This window comes from Pipistrellus hanaki (genome assembly GCF_964339955.1).
Source record: "Pipistrellus hanaki genome assembly, chromosome: 13".
NCBI classification, from domain to species: domain Eukaryota; kingdom Metazoa; phylum Chordata; class Mammalia; order Chiroptera; family Vespertilionidae; genus Pipistrellus; species Pipistrellus hanaki.
The window spans coordinates 26,391,296-26,413,710 of NC_140515.1; the positions used below are offsets into that span (position 1 = coordinate 26,391,296).

A 22,415-nucleotide genomic window follows, 5' to 3' on the forward strand; every position below is an offset into this window, starting at 1 on the left:
GGAGCCAAATAAGTTTGAGGAGCAGAGGTCTGAGCACTAGCCAATGGAGCTACTTCCTTATTCTTCCCCAGCTACTCCTCAGTGGACATCTGTTGTTTTTCTCTGCCTAGGATCATCTAGTCCTCCTTCTTTTAGAACAGCTTCCTCATTTTCTTTGAGAAAATCCTCCCAATTCACCTCCGCATTTTCAGTCTATGTGGTTGATGGGAAATTAAAACCAAACTCCACCTGAGGGTGAGCATGAGACCCAGGCCTGGACAATTAATAACATTATGTTAATCTGGCCACAGTGAATTAGACCTCATGATTCCAGCCAGGCCAATAAGAGACAGCCATGGGCTTTGCTGCACACACTGGAAAGGGCACTTCTCTTTCCACTAGGGGGCGCTAAGCTGATAGAAAATGAACTTACAGTGAGGCTGGGTGGGGAGACCATTTTTGTGACCAATAGGAGAAATTTGCCTGATCATGAAAGCAAAACAGAGGAAAACAAAACCAAAAGAGGGAGGCAGGCTGATTTCCACAGGTTGATGGATGGGTGGATGATGGATGGATGAATGGATAGATGTGTAGACAGATGGTAAGAAAGGAGGAAAGGAGAGAGAGATGAATGAAGGGAGAGAGAGAGGGAGGAAGGAAAGTGAGGGAGGAAATAGGATAAAATGGAGGAGGTATTGTTCTATTGCCTTTGATCTGGTGACTATTTTGGAGGTATTGCTTGCAACGGAAGAGTTGTGGTAGGCAGTTAGACAGGCAAGAGCAGAGCAAGGACAATGGGCCAGGTACAGAGGTCACCAAGGCAAAACTGGGAAAACAAGAACCTTGTCTCCAAGGTGACTTTCCTACCCTAGCATATTGCTGATCATGAGGTTCAGACTCTCCCCTGACCTTTCCTCCCCTGGCATGTTGCTAGTCATGCGGATTAGAGAGGATATAAACAAGGGAGAGCATTAAGCCCCCAGGACAATGAGGTTCTGACCTGAATCAAATACATCTAGGCCTCAGCTGTGTTTCAGCTCCAGGCCCAGAAAAGCTGCAAAACCAGAAAAGCAGCAAAACCAGACCAGACACACCAAAGCTGACCTCTGGACCAGCTGTATTGACTAAAGACCCTGCCCTGGCCGCCAACGAATCAGTGGAGACCACAATCCAGAAAGGACCCACCTGGAAAGCTGATAAATATTCTACTGAGATCCTCCCCTGGTAACTCCCTTAAAATCTGTACCCTAGCATGCCTGGGCCTTTCCCTTCCCCCTCCACTCCTCCCAACTACCACCTCCCAGGTATACCTTTACCCTTCTCTCTCTTAAACTCCAAGACCCTTCTTTTGATGCTGTAACTTGTTTCCTGAGCCCATTTCTTCTACCATCCACTCTTCTACCTCTATGACTTTCTAAATAAATTTTCTCTTATAGTTTCAGTCTTGGTTCTGAATTCTTTCCTAGCCAGAACTCAAGTGTTAAGATTGCTGAACTAAAGCCCCATTGAACTAAGGTCTGACACCTGGTGCCATTTTTGTTGTAGCTACCAAGAGAGTGAGTGTGCTGGGGTGCCAACAGCAAATCCCTCCCTCAGTCATTTGCTGACTGCACATTGAGTTTCAGGAGTTGCCCAGAAATTCATTTCAAGCATATGCAGCTGCCTGCTGTGGACCCAGTGCTGTAAGCACAGTGACAGGCTGTGAACATTTCAAGAGTTGGCCTTTGAAGTGTCTTATACAACCCTGGTGTTCCCAGGGTGCTTACTGAAGCAGAGAAGGGAGGGAGGGACGGACATGTGAATAAATGAAAGAAACTGCTTTTGCCCACAAGGAGTTTAGAATCAGGACAGGGAGATAAGAGTAAAGCATGTGCAAGGATGATAGAGCAGTCCCAAACAGCATAGTGTGTGCTGGATATGTGGCCTGGGAGGGAGGCTGCACCATGTTCTCCACAGTGTGTCCAGAGCCTCCAGCATTGCTGGCATATAGCCGGTGATCAATACATATTTGGTGAGTGAAGAAATGAGAGGAAGAGTGTGCACGTGCATGAGAAACTAGTTAAGAGTTCAGAAAAGTGATGGCTCCAGGTGAGCTTCTGTGTTCAAGAGTGAGTTTGAACTTGCTGCCTTGGGATGGGCAAGAATTCAGGAAGCAGAGGGGAAGAGAGGAAGAGAAAGAGAATTCTCAGCAGGAGAGGCAAAGGAGAATCCCAGCAGAGCAAACAAATCTGATTACAGACAAATCTGGGTTTGAAATCCTGCTGGACGATCTACCAAATAAATTCCTGCACTATGACCCATGTGTTTGTGTTCCCCCATCCACTCGCCTTCTTGGATTCTAACACTCATCCTAAGTCCAGTTAGATTTTGCCTCCACACAGATAGCAAGATCAATTCTTGGCCAAATTGTGATGTTCTGAAATTATTTCCTGGAGATGACAAGGCATGCTCATCCCACTCAGCTCATGTGATCCTCAGAACAGTGCCCCGTTTTGCAGGTGAGAATACTGAGCCCACATGAGCTACGTGGGTGCCTAAGTTCCCGCGGTCAGCAAGGAGCAGGCTTCGACTTCAGCCTGTCCTACCTGACTCCAACCCCACACTCCTTCCTCGGGAGCTTTGTGTCCATGCTCCCCCACCCCAACTCTGTGTCTTCTGCTTTGGTAGGCAACACATTCCCACAGCTGGAACTTTTACAAAGTGAACATGCCCAGCACCCGATCCCAGGTGTACAGAATGAGAAGCTGGCGTTTTGAATCACTACATCCCACCATAATGGCCCACGGTCCCTTGGGCACATAGTAAAAAAGGCTCAGGGTCCTCCCAGACTTCTGGTTAGCCTCCCTCCAGCCCTGGGCACTGAAGAAAGGGGGCCCGGTCTCACACGGCAGCAGAGCTGAGCAGGACTTACTGTGTAGAGCTCATTGGTGACCTTCAGGAGCTCCTCGTGCATCTGCAGGCCAATCTCCTTGCTCTGGAATGTGAAAGAGCACATGTCAGAGGGGGAGAGGTAGCTGTTGGCTTTAAATTTCCTTTTCAACACAGTAAGGGCAGGAATGCTCTGGGCAGGGGCTGCAGAAATCAACATAAAACTCATTGATCTAAACTTGAATTCCTCAACTAGTATCCGCAAAACAAAGTCTTCCCTGGCCATGGAAGTTGGGAAACCCTGCTTGGTGATTCACAGAGATATGACCATATTAAAGATTCTGAGAAACCTCACAGCCATCTTTCTTTAATTCTGTGTGTCCTGCGTTTAAGTGACCAGAATATGTGTCCTAGTTCAATACTCATTAACATTTCATGAGGGTGGGATTTCACAGAACACAGTTTGAGAAATAATGACGTGGCATCTCAGTTCATCAGAGCAGAGCCAGTAAACAGACAGCCCTTTGGGTCACTGGCAGAATACTGAGGTTCTGGCCTCCGCTGTGTCACCAGCTAGCCATGTGACCTTGGAGACTTAGTTACCATGTTATAAAATAAAAAACTTTTGCTTTTATACCCTCACATGCATGGACTGTATGTGAGGGGGGCTGTAGTGTGTAATTTAGTTGACCTCAATCCTTTTCGCTGTTGTATACATGTTCAGTATATTGAGGGACACAATTTAGAAAATAATGAACAAATTATCTCCAGATTCCATCCAGCCTAAAGAGTCTAGGTTCTTGTTACTACTACTTCTTCTTCTTCTTCTTATCATCATCATCATCATCAACATCATCATCATCATCACTCTCCTGTTTGCCTGACCATCATGTGAAGATTCTGTACTGAAAAGGAGAGCCCTGATCTCTGCTCCCTTACAGCTGAGTCACCCTGCTCTCCCTTCCAGCTCCCTCAGCCTCAATCATGACCAGCAGTTGACGGGCAGAGACCAGCCTTCCTCTGCCCTGCCCTGGGCAGGTCAGCAGGCCCTGGGCTCAGTGGTAGCTGGGGAGGGCTCAGTATCAGGCTCCTTCTCCTCTCCCACAGCCTTTCTCTCAGTTCCTGGGCCTAGACTTGCCAGGACTCACTTGTCTGAAGGCAACCCTGGCACTTACCAGATGTCTTAACAGACAGCATAAGCTCGGGGGCAGTTCCAGGGATCTGCTTAGACCTCACTCCAGTTCTGGTGACTAAAGAAAAGGGACCCAATCCAACAGCACAGCAGCGTCTCAGCAGAACGGTCTGTACAGAGCTCGCAGAGAGCCTTCAGTGCCATCCCATGCATCCACATGGTGTGCGATGAACTCAACTAGTTACCCCCATTTCCTTCTATTCTCCCTGATTCTCAGTCTGTGCCTCAGTTTCTCCTGTGGCCTATCCCCCTAATGTTTGCCCCACTGCTGACCCCGTACTCTGACATCCATAGAGGTTCCTCTCAGTGCTCAGACTCACCAACATCTCCGACACCCAAGACCCAGTTTCTTCTGTCTTTATATTTATGATCTTACTTTTTTGAAGGTACTAAGTGCAAGTGGTTAAAGGACCCTAACAGCCAACAAAGTAAACGTGAAGAGTAAGTCTCTCATGCTCCCTGACCCCTGGCAAGAGTCAACTGCTATTCAAAGTTTCTTCTGATACCTTCCAGAAACAGGCTATGGATACACAAGTATGCATTTGGATAGCATATGTTCTTTTGTAAATACCTTTGCATCTTGCCTTTTCTACCTAACAACATATTTGAGGGGTTCCATAAACGATATATATATATATATATATATATATATATATATATATATATATATATATATATTAATTAACCTGCTGCATAATGATGGGCATTTAGGTTGCTTCTAGTCCCCTAATATTTCAAACAATGATACAGTTAACATCCTTATACTCTATCACTGAGCACCCTGTCATATAAATTCCTAGAAGCAGCTCTGCTGGGAAGAGTCCTGCCTTCAAAACTCCCACCAGCCTTGCCTTCTCCGCCTCTGCCCCAGCCCCCTCCCCACACACTACTGACTCCAGCTCCCACTTCTCAGTGATCAGCAACCATGTCTACCATCTCCATGGTCCTCTCTCTTGGGCTCGACCCTCCACGACCCTGAGCCCAAGCTCAGAGACCCATATCTTCAACTGTTGTAAAACAGTACAGTCTGGATGTTCCCTCAACCAAAAGCAAGCTCCTGAACTTTCCTCCATCTCCTTGAATTTGGTCCATGGTACAATATAGTCCCTGGCATGGCAACTGAAATATCCCTCCTCAATCTAATCTGTCATTGCCTCCTTCCTTCTAACTGCCTAATACTTTGCTCTCAGTAGCAGTGATGCTGGTTCCCTCCCCGGTATCCTTTTTAGCCCTTCCTGCTTCCCAGCAGAGCTACGAATTTTGGCCCTGCATTCAGCCCTCCAGCTGACTTCTTCCAAGACAGGACTCCATCCCTACTTGAGATAACACATTCTGGTATGCTGTTAGCCCGGGGGTATGTGACTTAACTAGATAGACTAGAAGGACTCTGATGATTAAGAGGAAAGTTTTAGCTTTTCCATTGAGTGCCGGCAAAATAACCATGAAGCCCCAATTGCTATCAGCAGCCTTGGGTGGCAGAACAAAAGAATCCCGGTTCCTTAAGGACTCCCTGAGAAATTGGTTGAACTGAACCCAAAGCCTGCCTCCTAGTGAATAAATCTATGAATGGATGAAGCCTTAGTTTCCTTATCTGTAAAAGTGGGATGATGTCATGAGTGTCATGGAGTCCCTGTGAGGATGAAAAGCGGTAACACATATGGCAACACTAGGCATCGATGAAGAGCTTGGGAAATAGTGCATGCTAAACTGACATCCACTGATGCCAGGGACAAAGTTAGAAAGTTGATTAGAAAAGGAAATGCAAGTTGAATTTTTTTTTTATTAAGTTGTCCCTTAAGAATCATCTACTTTGGCAGGATCGTGAGTCAAGAACCAAATAATTCTAAGGCAAGAGGTGGAAAGAGCCACAAGAGTGACAGATGGCATGATGTGGGATGAAGTGATGAAGAGGATACAGGGACAACCACCAGAGCCACCCCACCTTGTGTGAAAGGATAGTGACTGTATTTGAGGAAGGGGCACAGCCTGAGTAAAGGCACAGACACTGGCACCAGGGAAAAGCTTGGTTTGCAAAAAGAGAAGCACAGCAACAGGGGAGCAGAAGATGAGCTTGAAATGGAGCTGGGTCACACAGGCTGGTTTCATTGAGTGGAACTGGGAGCCTCTGAAGGCTCCCAGTTCCACTCAATGAAAGGCTGTGATCAGAGGTGCGCTTCTTCAGGAAGATGAGAGAGGGCATAGAAGAAGAAGACAGGGTGGACTGGACAGGGAGGAGCTGGAGGCCTGGTGCCTGTGTTTCCTCAAAGGCACAGTAAGTCACCAGAGGGAACCTGCCTGAGTCTCTGCTCACCTCCCTCTCAGCACCAAGCGCGGGCTGGCCACAGAGTGAGTGCTCAGCAAATAGTTACTAAACTGCACAGGACTCAAAGGAATTTTATTTTTCTATGGTTGGGGTTGGTTGAGAAGGGAAATATTCTCAACCACAGTTCCAGAAACTACTGAATGAGGAACCCAAACCAAACATTCCACCAGGAACAGGAGGCCAAAACCCTGATAATCTTTAGCAGATCATCACACCCAGCCCTTGGGGATCCAAGTAGCAATGCATTAGCACTCTTTGTCCACATTTCTCACATGACTTTCATGCCTGCAGAGGTCAGGGGTGGCAGGCTGCTTCCTTCATGCACAGGAAGTATGTGGACTGTAGAAAATTACATTGGACCAAGTAGGGCTCAGCCATGGCAACCGTGGTTCTTCGGGGCCGAAAGGGTACAACACTGTCTCTTTGACCCAAATAAGTCTGTAAAATCAGGTGGCAGATGGCCCAATCCTGCCTCTTTCTTCTGCCCACAGCTAATGCCAGCTAATAGGGTCAGATAGCTCTTTGATGGGGGTGGGGCCATCCTGGGCATTGTAAGATGTTTAACATCATCCCTGGTCTCTTACCAGGAGCATTCCCCACCTCCACCCCAAGTTGTGACAACAGAAATTATCTCCAACATGGCCAAATGTCCTCTGGAGAACAAAATCGCCCTGGCTGAGAGCCACTGCCCTAGACCAAGGGCTCCAAATCACAGTGACCTGCAGATGTGTTGTATTTGGCCATTCAGTGTTTTCAGATAATCTGATTCTTTTCCCAGCTTTTAAAAATCAGGAAATCCTCCTTATATGTCCAGATTTTCAGCTTCTCCTGAAAAAACTAGAAGATCCAGTAATACTGAGCCCCCACTTCAAGTTGGCTGCAGTGCCCAGCATCTCCCTTCATTGGCCCTTCGGGGCATTTGAGTTTGGACCCAGACACTAGTGTGGTCTTGCAGGGAGTAGCCATCAGAATCCCTTGGCTCTCATCAACGACAGCCATAGCTACCCTGTGAGAATGCCTTTTTAACCAACATCCTCCTCATATCCCAACTTTGAAAGCCACTGAAGCATCCACTTCCTGAGACCGAAGCTCTTGGTTCCCCCATGGACTCTAACAACACAGCCTTCGTAGAATCCCAGCATCCCCTGAACCTACCTCTTCTTGTTCCTCTGCGGCCAATTCCTCACCTAGCTTTGATTCTATTTACACCAGCACTAACTGAAACCTACTAGATACCAACTTCAACTAGGCCCCAAAGACACAAAGCTGAAAGAGACACAGCCCCAGCTCGATCAACCCCACCTAGCATTTATGGAGCACTTTCCATTTGCTGAACACTGTCCAAAGCACTTCCATACATTATTTAATTTAAACCTTGAAGGTAGGTAATAATATTATGTCCACTTGGCAGATGATAGCTGGAGGCTCAGAAGGACTGAGCAACTAGTCCCAGGTTGCACAGCTAGGAGGTAGCAGAGCCAGGATTCAGCTTTTAGTTGGTCTGACTTCACAGTTGGCACTTGTAATAACTTTCTGTTGTCTGCTTCCTTAGGGCCTAGCACGACAAGCAGGCACAATGCTGCAATAGAAATGAGTTCAGGCCACAAGGAAGGTACAAGGAGAGCATGCCCTCTGGACATCACCTGCTTGTCCAAGCCACTTTCTCACCACCTGTGCAGAAATCCCTTGCCCCCACTTGTAGGCACAGTTAGTTGTCCTTGGCCTGGTCCTTCTTGGCCTACCTGTCCTGTTAGGAATAAATAAGCCACGATAGCCGTCTCTGACTTCTCCCTTCCTCCTGCTGATAACGGCAATGAAATATGATGGCACTGACCCCTGCTTGCCTGATCACACAAGATGGCCTATCGGTCATGGGACTCAGTGTGGCCAGAGCACTCTGGCTCCTCATGTCTAGTGATTAGGTCAGGGATAGAAATATATTCCAGGCAGGTCCAATAAGAATCTTCCCTGGTAGCTTTCTAACAACCACATTCTCAGATCATCTCTCCTCTGGCGTCACTGAGCTAGGATGTCAGGGGTCTTGGGCTGCCCATCAGAAGGAGAATAAGGACAGCAGCATTGGAGTCCTGGACCTTGAGATATCTAGGTAAGATACCTCTGTACTTTCCAGCTTACAAGGTCCAGCAAATTTTCATTTTGCTTATGTGAAAGAATACTGATATAATAAATGCTTATGCCAGCATGAAAATGCCAAAAGGAGCATGGAGGTACATAGGCTTCTGCAAACCCTCCAAAAGCACCAGCTTTCACACAGCTCCTGCAAAAGGACCATGTTCTAATCAATTAGTGAACACAGAAGCTCCTTAAATACTTGCACTCTGGCTTCCAAGAGTGCATGCAGATTACTAAGACTTGCACACACAAGGAGCTCCACCATCTGTGCACCAAACCCCACATGGTCACGTGAAGATGGGACTAAATTTTTTTGGACACAATGGTTCCTGAATTAAATAAATTTCTTCACTCTAAAAATCTTACAATGGGTTGCTTGATTTAGTTTTCAATACAGGTTAACTATATATATATATATATATATATATATATATATATATATTTGATTTTTTACAGAGAGGAAGAGAAAGGGATAGAGAGTTAGAAACATTGATGGGAGAGAAACATCGATCAGCTCCTCTTGCACACCCCCCACTGGGGATGTGCCTGCAACCAAGGTACATGCCCTTGACCGGAATTGAACCTGGGACCTTTCAATCTGCAGGCTGAGGCTCTATCCACTGAGCCAAACAAGTTTTGGCCAGGTTAACAATGTTTTAAAGGAAAATCCTCAAAACTAATACTATAAGACCTAGGGCTTTATGAGCTGTATTATTATTATTTTTTAATTTTGAGAGAGAGGGAAATATCGATTTGTTGTTCCACTTATTCATGTATTCATTGGTTGCTTCTTATATGTGCCCTGACCAGAAATTGGACCCATAACCTTGGCATATCTGCATGATGCTCTAACCAACTGAGCTACCAGGCCAGAGCTTGAACTGTATTTGAAAAGTTCTGTTATTTAAGGGCATGTCTCTGTCTCCCTCAAATGAACTCAAAAGTGGGTCATTCCCATGGCTAAAGTCACTCTTTACGTCAAGAAAATAATGCGGTCTTAAAATGTTGTGTTTTAACGACAAGACTCCCCCTTCACTTCTCCATAGGAGATCATTCTTTTTTTTTTTTTAATATATATTTTATTTATTTTTTACAGAGAGGAAGGGAGAAAGATAGAGAACTAGAAACATCAATGAGAGACATCGATCAGCTGCCTCCTACACACCCCCTACTGGTGATGTGCCTGCAACCAATGTACATGCCCTTGACCGGAATCGAACCTGGGACCTTTCAGTCCGCAGACCGACACTCTATCCACTGAGCCAAACCGGTTTTGGCAATAGGAGACCATTCTTAATGCAGGAAATAAAGTGGAGGCTTCCTCCATCCCCAGTTATCCATGTGGGACCTTCAGGCCTCTTCTCCAGCTCACCAGACCCTGCTACAGCAAGGCCTCTCTCTTGCTTGACTAGATATTCTCATGTAGGGTTGGTTACCTTTGGGACATTCCATGGTGTTCCCAGTTCTGGGGTTCCAAGCAAACAATTGGAAGAAAATAAACCAACAAAACTAAATAAAAACAAAAACTCCTGACTCTTGTAGGTCTAAATCCCACTGCTTTTCCACACTCCAGCTTGTTTTCTCATCAAATAACGAAAGTTGAGACCCACAGATGTTCCCTATTTAAGTATCTGGTATATGTAAGCTCTGGCCATCTCCCAGAGCGGTTGTGTTTTCATTTCCAAAGCAAAGGCTTTAAAGGCGTGTCTCAGAGGACTGGGCTTCTCCAGTCTGTCCTGGAAGGTCAGCTTACCCCTGCACATGGCAGCCTGGACAGCTAGCTGGCGGGCTGTTTCTCCTGGCTATGTCCTAGCTGCCTGCATTCTGTCATGTCACCACTCCTTGCCACCCAACGTCCTCCTTAGCCTACACTCTGCTCCACCTTCCATCTGGACCCTTGTTACTCCTCTCCTTTCCCTCCCCCACCTTCTTTCTCTCCCTGCTCCTGGACACCTCCCTTCTTCCCCTCCCCTTCCCAAACTAATTTATGTCTCCTGTTGCTGCAACTCCAAATGCTGTCATCTGCATGTTGTTTTTGCAAGAAGCTGGAATGCAGACTTGAGGCTTGAACTCTTCCCCCTGTTTCTGCGGCTGGGATACTGAGCTGCAGGAAAATAGGAAGGTCCTGGAACCACTCGTCATAGGTTCTTGGCAGTGGTGGGCCCCACTGGAGCCCAGCAATGAGCTGAGGCAAGAAGCCTGCCACCCTCTTCCCCCTGTAATTACTCCCAGCATTTCTCCTTGATTCTGTTTGCACTGAAAGCCTTTATTTTCAGAAATGCTTAAAATAACAGATCTGAGGCAGCCCAAAGATACTTTGGGATGTCTATGAACAGGTGACCTACTGTGGTCAGGCTGGATGTTTCTGGATCTCCACTAATAATATGAAATATTAATAGTAATACTTATCATTATTAACAATAATGCTTGGTACTATTACTAATAATACTTACCATTATAATTAATAACAACAATAATAACTTTTGTTTTTTGATATCAGCATGTGTCAGGCACAATGATAACTGCTTTACAGACAATACTGTACCTCACACCAGCCTATTATCAGCCCCTTCATAGGAGGCAATATTGTCTACACCACTTTAAAGATCAGGATACCAGGGCTCAGGGAGGGTGAGTAATTCGCCCAAGATCATAGAGCTAGTAAATGTGATTCTCTCAACCAATCCACTCTGTTGCCTCCACTGGGAGAGCTGCACACCTTTAGAATTTTCCCACCCAAACATTCCAAGGTAATTTATAAAACACAGACCTCCTCAGACTTAGCATAAAAAGCATACTGATATTTACAAGGCTCTGCTTTAGATCATTGCGTGTATGAAATAACATACAGTGCTCAGTGCCATTTTGCAGAATCTCCTGTTATCAGTGACCATATTCCAGGTCCTCCTCCTGGCCTCCAGGCTCGAGGCAGAAGGAGTTGATTTGGACAGCAGGGCTGAGTCTCTGCAGAGGCAGAATATACTCAGGAGTAATCCTGCTTGACTATGACCCTAGTGTTGGTTGGTGTTTTGGAGGGGTTTTGTTTTTGATTTTGCCTCGAATCTCTTACAGATAAGGAGTGAAAGATTTAGGGGGTGAGTGAGAGTCTATGTCCTGGGGAACATGACAAAGCTGTCTTCTTGAAAAATCAATATCCATGAAAACCTGATGCCACTCAGTTTTGAGCTGTTTTCTCCCTCCATTACCTTCAAGGGGAATATGGGTGTTGTCTGGCTTATTTGTTGGATTAAAACATTATTGATCACATTGCTGAATCATTGACCTGAGACATCTCTTTGAACTCCTTGTTATTTTATAATCTGATCTTCAAATTCATTTGCATTGTGAATAGGATGTAATGAGGATGGCACTGGCATTTCAAAAATGTCTACAGCCATGTATCCACCCATCTATTCACCACCTTCCCACCCATTCACCCATCAGTAGATCCACCCATCCACCCACCCACCCATGTACCTACCCATCCACTTATTCACCCACTCACCTAACCACCATCCATATATCCCTTCCTTTCTCTATATTCCCATTCCAACCTCCCTGATCTAGGCTCCTACTGTCTTTCACCACTAATCTGTATATTAGGGTACATATATTAATAATATATAACTACTCCCCCTTTTCAAAGCCCTAAATATACCAAATTAATCAACCTTAATCTTGGCTCTGATTATGCCATTCCTTATTCAAGAACCTGCAATGATTCTCCAATGTCTAGAAAATAAAGCCCAGATTCTCATTCTGACACCCAAGGGCCTCCTTAATCTGTCTTCACAGCCTCACTCCCTGCCCCCCCTTGATTTCAGGTCTCCAGTATTTAAATAACTAAATATTAATTGTCACCAATATTTGAAACATGCAGAAGAGCTGAGAAAACAATAGCAAACATCCAAGAACATGCCACCCAAATTAGTTAACTATTAGGATTTTCTCATTTTTTTTTTGCTTCAAAATTACTCTTAGGAAGCAAAATGTTATAGGTGCAGCTGAAGTGTTCTTTGTTACCTTTCTTACTCCCTCACCCCTCAATCACTATTCTGAAGCTGGTATGTATTCTTACATAGTCCATATTTGGATAGCTTTATATCAGACAAATGTCTAACAATACGAACTATTAACTTATGTTTAAAATTGTATAAAAATATCATAGTGATCCTTGCTTTTTTCCACCTGACATTGTGTTTTCAGGTTTTACCCACCTTGATACATGTAGATTTAATTCCACCATCTTAACTATTATATAACATTCCACTGTAAGACTATCCATAGCTTACCTAGCCATTCCCTTCATGATGAACATTTAGGTGATGTCTCTTTGTTTCTGTGTTGCAAACACTACTGCAGCAAATATCCTTGTACAAGGCTGTGTGTGTGTGTGTGTGTGTGTGTGTGTGTGTATCCTAGAACATCTTTAGGTTACTCTTAGTAGAGGAATTGCTGAGTCACATAGTATGCCCCTCTTCCTTCACTTCACTGTTGCTAGATACTGCCCAACTGTTCTCAAGGGGCTGGAAAAATGTCCAGGTTTTAAAGGAGGACAGGAGAGTCCCTGCTTCTCCTCATTGCCAGCACTTAGGACTGCTGTACCAATCCACTGGCACTCAAACTGTGTCTCAGTTTATTTTACTCTCTCCAGATCACCAGTAATTATGAGTATCTATTCTTATATTTTTAACCATTTAAAAATATTTTTCTGTGACTTACCCATTTATATCTCTTACCTATGTTCCTATTGGGTTGTTTGCCCTTCTCTTATTAATTTGGAGCAACTGATTTTATATTCTTGGTATTAACCTTTCATGAATTTTGTACAAACCCAAATATCTTCTTGTCTCACTTGTAGTTTCCCTTATTAGCTGCTGTTGTAGGGAGATTGTTATATAATGGAATGTATTAGTATTTTCCTTATGGGTTATGCTTTTTTATTTTTCTAAGCAGAAATAAAACTATCTTTTTATGTTTATTTTCCTACCTCAAGGTTTTAAATATCATCTCCCATTTTATCTTCCAAAAGTTTTAAAGTTTTGCTTTTTACTGTTAGCACGTTAATCCATCTAGGGGTGTTGAACTCAATCAGAGAAGGGGCCAAAATCTAAAATCCAGCCTAAATCTCGGGCCGAATGGTTTACTGAACAGTCATAAACTGACAATGTCATAAACTGACAGCGGAGTGCAGTGATGACAGCGCGGTGCGGGCCACATTGCAAGGCCTGGCGGGCTGGATTTGGCCCGCGGGCCTTGTGTTTGACACGTTAGACTATATTTTTGTGAACTAAGGTGGAGGTCTTATTTTCTCCGTATAAGAATGTGTGTGTGTGTGTGTGTGTGTGTGTGTGTGTGTGTGTAAAATCACTTTCTAAAACAACAAGACAAGGATGCCCAACCAATATAATACTCTATCCTTTCCCAGATCTGTAGTGCATCTTTGCCATGTGCTGTGTTCCCACATGGAGAAGGGTGTTTCTGTGCTCTGAGCTGTCCTGTAGGTCAGTTAACCTGGCACTGCTCTAGCACAAGCTGCTTTACTGACTATCACGTTAGGGAAGTCTTGGTACTCTGACAAGGCAAATGCTTCAACAAAAACGTACAGAGCTTTTTAAAAAAATGGTTATGGTATAATAAAGTTAGAAATTAAAGGCAAGTGAAAGATTTAACAAATGTTTGAAACTAAAATAAACCTAATTCTGAATAATTCATGAAGCAAAGAAGAAACTGTAGTGCAAATTATGAAATATTTATATCTAAATGACAGTGAAAGCATTACTTATCAAATCTTTTAGGATGTAGCTAATTTGCAGCATTAATGGCATTAATTTTCAGTCATTATTATTTTCTAATGTATGCATTTTTAAATTACATTTTCTAATTAAATGTGGAGGGGACACAGGGACATTATTCATTTTTGTATATTGATCTTGTAACCAGCCATCTTGCTGAGCTCTTGTCAGCAGCAAGTATGATATTTGCTGTTGGTTTTTGGTAAATATCGTTTGTCAGACTAAGGCAGTGCCTATTTATTCATAATTTGCTAAGTTTATATCTTAAATGGTGAAATGTTAGAAGCATGCCTTTTAAAAGCCAAGAATATCACTTCTCTCCCATTTCCCTTCATACTGTACCAGATAGAGGTCCTAACCAATATAATAAGACAAGATTAAAAAAATAAGAGGTTATCAAAGAAGAGATAAGACCATCATCATTTAGAACTAATCTGTAAGTACTTTCCTGAGTACATTTTCTTACTCTGACTCTTTATTTAACCTATGTGCCATGAATAAAATATTCCCTTATTCCATCTTCAATCTTAACTTTCACTATGTTCTTTCTCAAAGTCTCGATAGTCACCCCAAGAACAACTAATCTTTATGAACTGTTTACTGTGAACCAGGTAGGGATTATATATTGTCATTTTTTAAAATTTTATAACTCCACTAAGGAGGTTATCATTAGCTCCATTGTTAAAATGAAGAAACTCAGAGGATCAAGGGACTAGGCTGAGCTCGCATGGCCTGAGAGTGGAAGAACAGAAATTGAGCCAGAGAGTCTGTCCGAAACCTTAACCACTGCACTAGACTACAATACCGGCAGACCTGCTCATGATACAGGCCCCAGATTTTTCTTCCCATGGGCCTTTCCTTTGGTCTGGAATCCCATTTCTCCCTTTTCCTGAATCCCTAAATATCTGTTGTGGATACATTGAAGCACCACCCAGATCCCCTTTAGGACTGGAGGACTTATTCCCCCAGGTGTGAGGAATGCTGCCAGCAGACACCCCTGGCTGTCAGCCTTATTTGGAACTTTCTCAGTTAAAGAGGCACATGCCTAAGGCCATACCCCTTTCTGGGAACAATTTGAGGGCATAAAGGTCCGCTCAATCTCCTTACCACAACCCAGGGCAACTTGGAAGGGCACCCCAGCTTCAGAGCTCCCCAAGGAGTCAGTTGAGGCCTTTGTTGTGACTACACCAAGGCCCAACTTCTCCACTGGCTGACTCCTGCTTCTCTCCCTTTCCATCTACAGGTGGGAACCCCAGTGATACTTGCTAATATACCCCTGCATTGTAATCACCATCCCAGAATCTGCTTTCTGGGGAACCTACTGAGATAGAGAATAATACTTCAAGGATCACTTCAAATGCTGCTTCCCCAACATAAAACCTTCCCCAAACTCCCTCATACCATCCCACCAGCCCAGATAGGAAGTCCTCTACACCAGCTCCCCTCTCCTCACTGTTATATGTCTGTCTACTCTGCGCTCCTTGAGGGAGGGCATCATCTCTCTGTCTTCTTTAGCATGTGCCTTTACCACTGGGCGCTGGACTCAGACAAATCTAGATTCCAAACTGAGTTTCACCTACATCAGTGTCAGCATTCTGATCTATAAAATTAAGTGATGACAGCATCGCTCTCTGAGAATTAAATGTCTGCATGCTTAGCCCAGAGCCTAGCGGCACACAGTAAGCACTCACTAATTGTTTGTTATCTATAATTACTGTTTACCTAATGTCATGATAGTACTAATATACGTCCATTGAATGAGTTGGGAATGCCTGATAGTGACCAGCTCAGCAGGCTGTACTAGCAGAGTGAGCATTCAGGACTTCATATCCCTGGGATATGGTAGAGACTGGCTGAAGGCCCTTATACCTTGGCAGTTTGCCCACTTTGTGTTCTCTCTCTCTCTCTCTCTCTCTCTCTCTCTCTCTCTCTCTCTCTTTTTCTCTCTCTCTCTCCCCCGCCTCCCTCCCCCAGGCCTCATAGCTGGACCCTCCAGGATGCAAACCCTCACTCTCTCCTTCAATGCAATGATAAAAAATAAATTTGGCTTTGAATCCAAGGCCATTGGTGCTTTTGATCTTGGTTACAAAGCAAAGCAATTATTGCACACAAAAGCCCTGATTTATTTATGAAATGCGACAGACATCTTCAAGGTGGGAACGAAAAAGCTCACTGAAGACCAAGCCCTTACTGCCACACAGTGAATGGCTGCTTTCAAACACAAGCCCCCCACAAGCCCCCTCTTCTCTGCTAAGAGTCTTTCCTCATTAGGGCTTCCTCTAGAACACCACAGCTTCCAACAATCAAATTCACTTCACTGCCCGGCAAGTAATTAAATTCTGCAGGCATCAGAGCATAGAATAATGGGTGGCTATTGTTAAGGAAGCTGAGGTTGGAAATGAAATGGGCTTCAGCGCCCATTCTCAGAAATGGTTGGGGCAGGAAGGAGAGCAATCAGGATGCAGATGGACCTCCCATAGTGCACCTCAGCGGGTAGTGGGTTCAGTACCAGACCTGGAGTCAAAACCTGTGCTTGGGGCCATATTCTGCGCTTACCAGAGGGGAATGGGGAGCCTCAGTTTCCTTACCTGGCAAACAAGGAGGTTGGACTAGGTAAGTCATTCTCCATGTGTGGTCCCCAGACCAGCAGCACCCACATGGCCTGGAAACTTGCTAGAAATGCAGATTCTCAGGCTTCTCTCAGACCTACTGAATCTAAAACTGTGGAGGTGGAGCCCAGCAATCCATGTTTAACAAGCCCTCCAGGTGACTCAAACAATAAAGGGACAGGATGCAAAATAAAGGAGCCAAGTAGGTGTCATACACTGGACAACAGCAGGGACCATGAGTGTGCCCTGGCTATCAGGGAGACTTGCCCAGAGTCACAAGTCAGTGAGAGGCATTTCTGAGAGACTGACTGCAAAGCCCAGCCATGCTGCCTCCTGCCAGTGATGACAACAGGCCCAAAGTTACTAAATCTGGGTTCTCCCTGCAGCTTCTCAAGCTTTACCTCCTCATCTACAAAAATGGGGGAGTGATGAGCCCATGCCCCAGTCTGACCAGAGACCAGCCCTGCAGTCATTTTGAGGCCTGCAGGAACTATTATTATGTAAGGAGTGCCATCTCGGTGCCGAGATTATCTATAACTGATGTGACACAAAGAGGCCGTGCTGTGCTAGCTCAGCCAGCGAGGAGGCCCTGTCCCCATCTCTCTCCCGGCCCACGGGGGCTGGGTTGCTTCCTTTGTTCCACAGGCACAGGCCTGGTAACAAGGCAGCCAGGAGCTCAGCTGTAGACACTTTTTCATTATTTTCCACCCTGTTAACCTCCATCACAAGTGAGGCTGCTGTCAGACTAAATGAGAACTGAAAAGATTTATCTCACTTGTCCCCTCAGCTCAGCTCAGGGGGCGGGTAGAGGGGGCACCTTCATTTCCTAAAGGCCATGATGATCTTTTCTCTTTGAGTCACTCCCACCCAGGAAAAAAGATGTGACATTGCAGCAGGCAGAGGCTTGTGATGGGACCAAGTGACCTGAATCACTTCAGTGTGGCTCTGCAAAGCGCTGTGGGAATTTTTTTTTTTTTATTGTACTGTATTTACCATTCTAATTATGTTTGCTTATGTAAATATTAAAGTTAGACTATGTTTTGTTAACAGAGCCCCGGGAGGACACTAGAGCACACTGTGTGGAGGATGGGAACCAGCCTGTGATAACAGTTTTGTTACCGAAGTCATCCTCAGAGTGGACAATCCCAATACAGACCATGGGGAGGTTATTATATTTCAAACCAGCTTGTCCTCTTCCTTGTGCTCCTAGCAATCCCAGGTCACCCAATCCCTAAAATTGGCACCTCACAAAAACAGATGAGCTAGACTTTTTTTTAGTAGGAAGAGTCTCTCACATTCCTATAATGACAGCCAGCTTTCCTGAGCACTTAGCTGCCAGATGCTGTTCTCCATGCTTCACGTGGATTAAAAACCTTCTTAATCCTCCCACTTGCCCAGGGGGTATTCTATCCCTACCTCACAACTGAGGAAACGGAGGCACAAAGAGTATAAGGAACAAACCCCAGACTAAGGGTGGAAAGCTAATGATGGGACCAGGATTATGACCCCCGGAATTTCAAGAATTGTGGGCCCAAAGACATACACCCTGAACCACTTCTCAACACCTTCCCGCTTCACATGCATTGTTTCCCTTAACCCTCACACTGCCACTGGGAAGTAGTGGATCGCCACCCCATTTGCAAGACAGAGAGGATGAGGCTCATGAAGACTAGATGACTTGCCCACTTCACAAATGAGAAAACTGAAGTTCAGTGCCACAGTCATTCACACAGCAGCTGGTGCTTGCTTGGCACTGTGCAAGGGGCTTGGGATACAGAAGCCTGGGGCATAAATTGCTCCTTCCACTTGGCTTCTGGGCCATAAACATGGGTGAGTCCTTTCTGAAAGCAATTGAGGAGTCTGTTAAAAGACTTAAAAATGAGTAAACTTTGGACCCCAAAATCCCCGTTGTAGAAACTGATGCTAGGAAATAGCAGTGAATGGTGACAAAGGTTATATACAAGATTGCTCACAGAAGCATTGTTTAGAAGAGTAAAAGAATGGAATAATCTAAGTGTTCAACAATAAGACACTGATTGGTGAAATAAATTAGGGTACGTTATATAATGAAATATTATTAATCATTCAAAATATTATAGAAATACATTTATTGACATGGGAAAATTCTGTAATAAAGTGTTATATAATTTTTAGTTGACATAAGCAGATAGCAAAATCATATATGTAGACTGACCTCATTGGGGGAAATGCATATGTATACTGGAAAATTTGTAAGTATGAGCACTCGTAGAAATACCTATGACCCCAAAGTGAATACTGCTGATAGCATTGCAGGTGATTTTGATTTTTGTTCGTACTCATGTTCATTTTTCCATATTTCCTACAATGAATGTGTATTACTTACTTTATCATGAAAAGGTTTTTATTTCTGAGATGGTTGCTGAAGTGGTTGAGCCACCATTCATATCCAGGATTCAAACTCAGGATCTGGGATGCCAAGTCCAGCCCTCAACCCCTTACACCCTCATCACAACTACCCTCCTGGTCTCATGTCCCCAAACCACACCCCACCCTGGATAGCACACAGTTACCATGGCCAGCCTGGGGGAGAAACCCAGGCAGGTCATGTGGCCTGCTTGCCCACCTTTTTGAAGAGTCTGATGACATCCTCACTGATCTGTGAGAGGCGGACGATGACGTTGTTCATGAAGATGTCATTGAGGGTGGCATGGTCTCGGCTCTCCCGCCTGGTCTGATGCAGGACCAGATACCAGCAGTTCACGGGTGAGAGGAGGTACTGGTCCTTCCTGTGGAAACCAAGACAGCTCAGGTTGGCTTTGTTGGAACTGTCATCCAGATAGTGTTCTGCAGTGTCACTCGCCATGGCTCTCTGACCCTCATGGGGTCCTTCAAGCTCGGTTTTATTCTAACACATTCACAGGTGGAGAAACGGATACTATGAAAGCTGGAGTGATCCTCCCAAGGTCACAGAGCAGTGCTGGGGCCAAAACTCAGGTCTTTATCTCTGAGCCCTACCCCATCTACTCTCCCGCTACATATGGCATTTGCTACAAGCATCTCTCCCTTCTGGGAAGAAGCTGCCCTCCCCAGGGCTAAGGAATATGAAACAGTTGTGTTTGAAATATTTGTCTGAGTTCTAGAACTATGCAGTTAAAAGAACAAAATATGAACACTTCCCCTTTCCTTCTTCTGTATTTGGGAGTAGGGGTTAAGGAAAGCTGCTTTGAGTAAAGTACATATAAGACAAGAAAATCTTTGTCCTGTAATGATGGACAGATGCTTAGCATCTTCTGGCTGGGCAGTATGCTAAAACAGGGTTTCTCAGAATGTGGTCCTCAGACCACCAACAGCAGAAGCACCTGGGGTCTTGTTAGAAATGTAGATTCCCAAGCCCCACTCTAGACCTGCTGAATCAGAAACTCTGAGGATAGGCCCAGCAATGTGAGTTTTAACAAACCCTACAGGGAATGCTAATTCATACTAAAGTCTGAGAACCACAGGTTTATATGCCACTGTTTCACAGAGCTTGGGAAATGGGAACGCTTCCAAAAAAAATGAAATGGAGGAATATTTCTCTCAAAGACCCCTCTGTTAGCCTTAGTAAAGGGGATATATATATATATATATATATATATATATATATATATATATATGAGATATTAGAGGCCCGGTGCATGAAATTCCTGCATGGGGATATTTGTCCTTCAGCTCAGCCTGCACCCTCTCTCCAATCTGGGATCCCTCTCACAACCCAGGACTGCTGGCTCCCAAGTGCTCGCCTGCCTGCCTTCCTGATTGCCCCTAACCACTTCTGTCTGCCGGCCTGATCACCCCCTAGCCACTCCCCAGCCATCCTGATTGATGCCTAGCTGCTTTCCTGCCAGCCTGATTGCCTCTAACTGCCCTCCCCCGCAGGCCTGGTCATCCCTAACTGGTTACAGTGGAAGGTGATAGAGCGTTCATTCTGCGTGAGAAGTTGGAGAAGGTGCCGCCCTCCCGTGCTCTCCAGGCTTTCAGAGCTCCTTTCCACCTGAGGTCTTCACTCACACTGCTCCCTCCATCTGGAATATGTTAGCCCCTGCTCTTGTCATGAATGGCTCCTTCTCTTCCTCTAGGTCTCAGTTTAAATGATACCAGAGATCACGCCTGTGACCACACTCCAAGACACAGGTTCTCAAAGTGTGATCCCAGGACCAGCCGCAGCAGTTGGGAATTTATTGAAATGCAGGGCCATTCCAGACCACTTAATAAGAAACCCTGAGATTGGCCCAGAATATGTGTTTTAACCAGTCCTCTAGGTGATTCTGATGCACACTTATGAGAAAGTCTACCTTAAGGAGTTTCCATTCCCAGCCCACCTGTAAATTATTTCAGAGTAAAGATTGTTTCTGTTTTAGTGACCACACCCAGCAATGTGCCTGACACAGAGGAGATACTGTGGACGAGAGATCAATAAAAGGTCTCATTCATGCTGGGTCTTCAAGAATGGTAAGAGTTGCAGTGGTAAGAACTCCAGGAATTCTTAACATTTGCAGCAGCATGGATGGAACTGGAGAGCATTACGCTAAGTGAAATAAACCAGTCAGAGAAAGATAAATATCACATGCTCTCACTCATTTGTGGAATATAATGAACAACATAAACTTATTAACAAAAATAGATCCAGAGACACAGAAACATCGAGCAGACCATTAAACCTCAGAGGGAAGGTAGGGGAGGGTGGTGATAAGGAGGGGGAACCAACCAAAGGACTTGTATGCATGCATATAAGCCTAACCAATGGACACAGACAACAGGGGGGTGAGGGCATGAGTTGGGGGAGGGAGGGAAATGAGGAAATAAGGACACATATGTAATCAATCAACCTTAATCAATAAAGAAATTTAAAAAAAGAATGGGTAAGAGTTTTCCAAATAGAGAGGCAGAAAGCTGGAATTATAGATAGAGGAAACCATGGATAAAAAGAGAAGTAACTCAGTAGAGTAAGAATTCTGAATGCAATAGAAGAGGATTGGCTGGGGAGACAGAGTAAGGACTTGATGGGAGGCTATGGGGGCAATGAATTTCAGGAAGAAAGATGGGTGGGTGGGTGGGTGGGTGGATGGATGGATGGATGGATAAATAGGTGGGTGGGTGGATGGGTTGATGGGTGAGTGGGTTGATGGGTGGATGGGTGGGTAGGTATATGGGTGGGTAAATGGGTGAATAAATGAGTAGATGGTAGATAGGTGGATGGGTGTGGGCATAGGCATGGTGCTGGAAACAAGAGGACCAGTCAGAAGGTGAACTTAGTCCAAGGGAATAGAGATAATGAAGGCCTGGGAGGTGGCCAGAGAAGGCTGAACTTCAGAGACTCCTCAATAGGAGAGCAGGTGATCTTGGATTCATCCTGGAAAGCGAGTAGGGGGTATGAGGGAGGGGTAGATGGTGATCATGAGGTTCAGACCTCAGGTGATTGGGTGGATGCTGATGACATGAACTAAGATAAGAACTGCAAGGGAAGAAATAGGTTTGGGTAGAAACCTATTTACAGA

General features: G+C 44.8%; 1 protein-coding gene and 1 long non-coding RNA gene across 11 annotated transcripts in view; one reads left to right on the plus strand and one right to left on the minus strand.

Annotated features, from left to right (window-relative positions):
* The window catches only part of SRGAP3 (SLIT-ROBO Rho GTPase activating protein 3), a 219,584-nt gene that overhangs the window by 68,819 nt on the left and 128,350 nt on the right, over positions 1 to 22,415 (minus strand). For all 10 annotated transcript variants that reach the window (XR_014796611.1, XR_014796612.1, XM_084901918.1 and 7 more), the window contains exons 3-4: positions 19,505 to 19,667; positions 2,891 to 2,953 (exon numbers count right to left, since the gene is read on the minus strand). Coding sequence is in view for 8 of the 10 variants with exons in the window: in XM_084901918.1 (XP_084758044.1) it covers positions 2,891 to 2,953; positions 19,505 to 19,667 (226 nt within the window). In the remaining 2 variants the exon portion in view is untranslated. The remainder of the gene's footprint in view (positions 1 to 2,890; positions 2,954 to 19,504; positions 19,668 to 22,415) is intronic.
* The window catches only part of LOC311631662, a 263,842-nt gene that overhangs the window by 14,083 nt on the left and 227,344 nt on the right, over positions 1 to 22,415 (plus strand). The window lies entirely within an intron of this gene.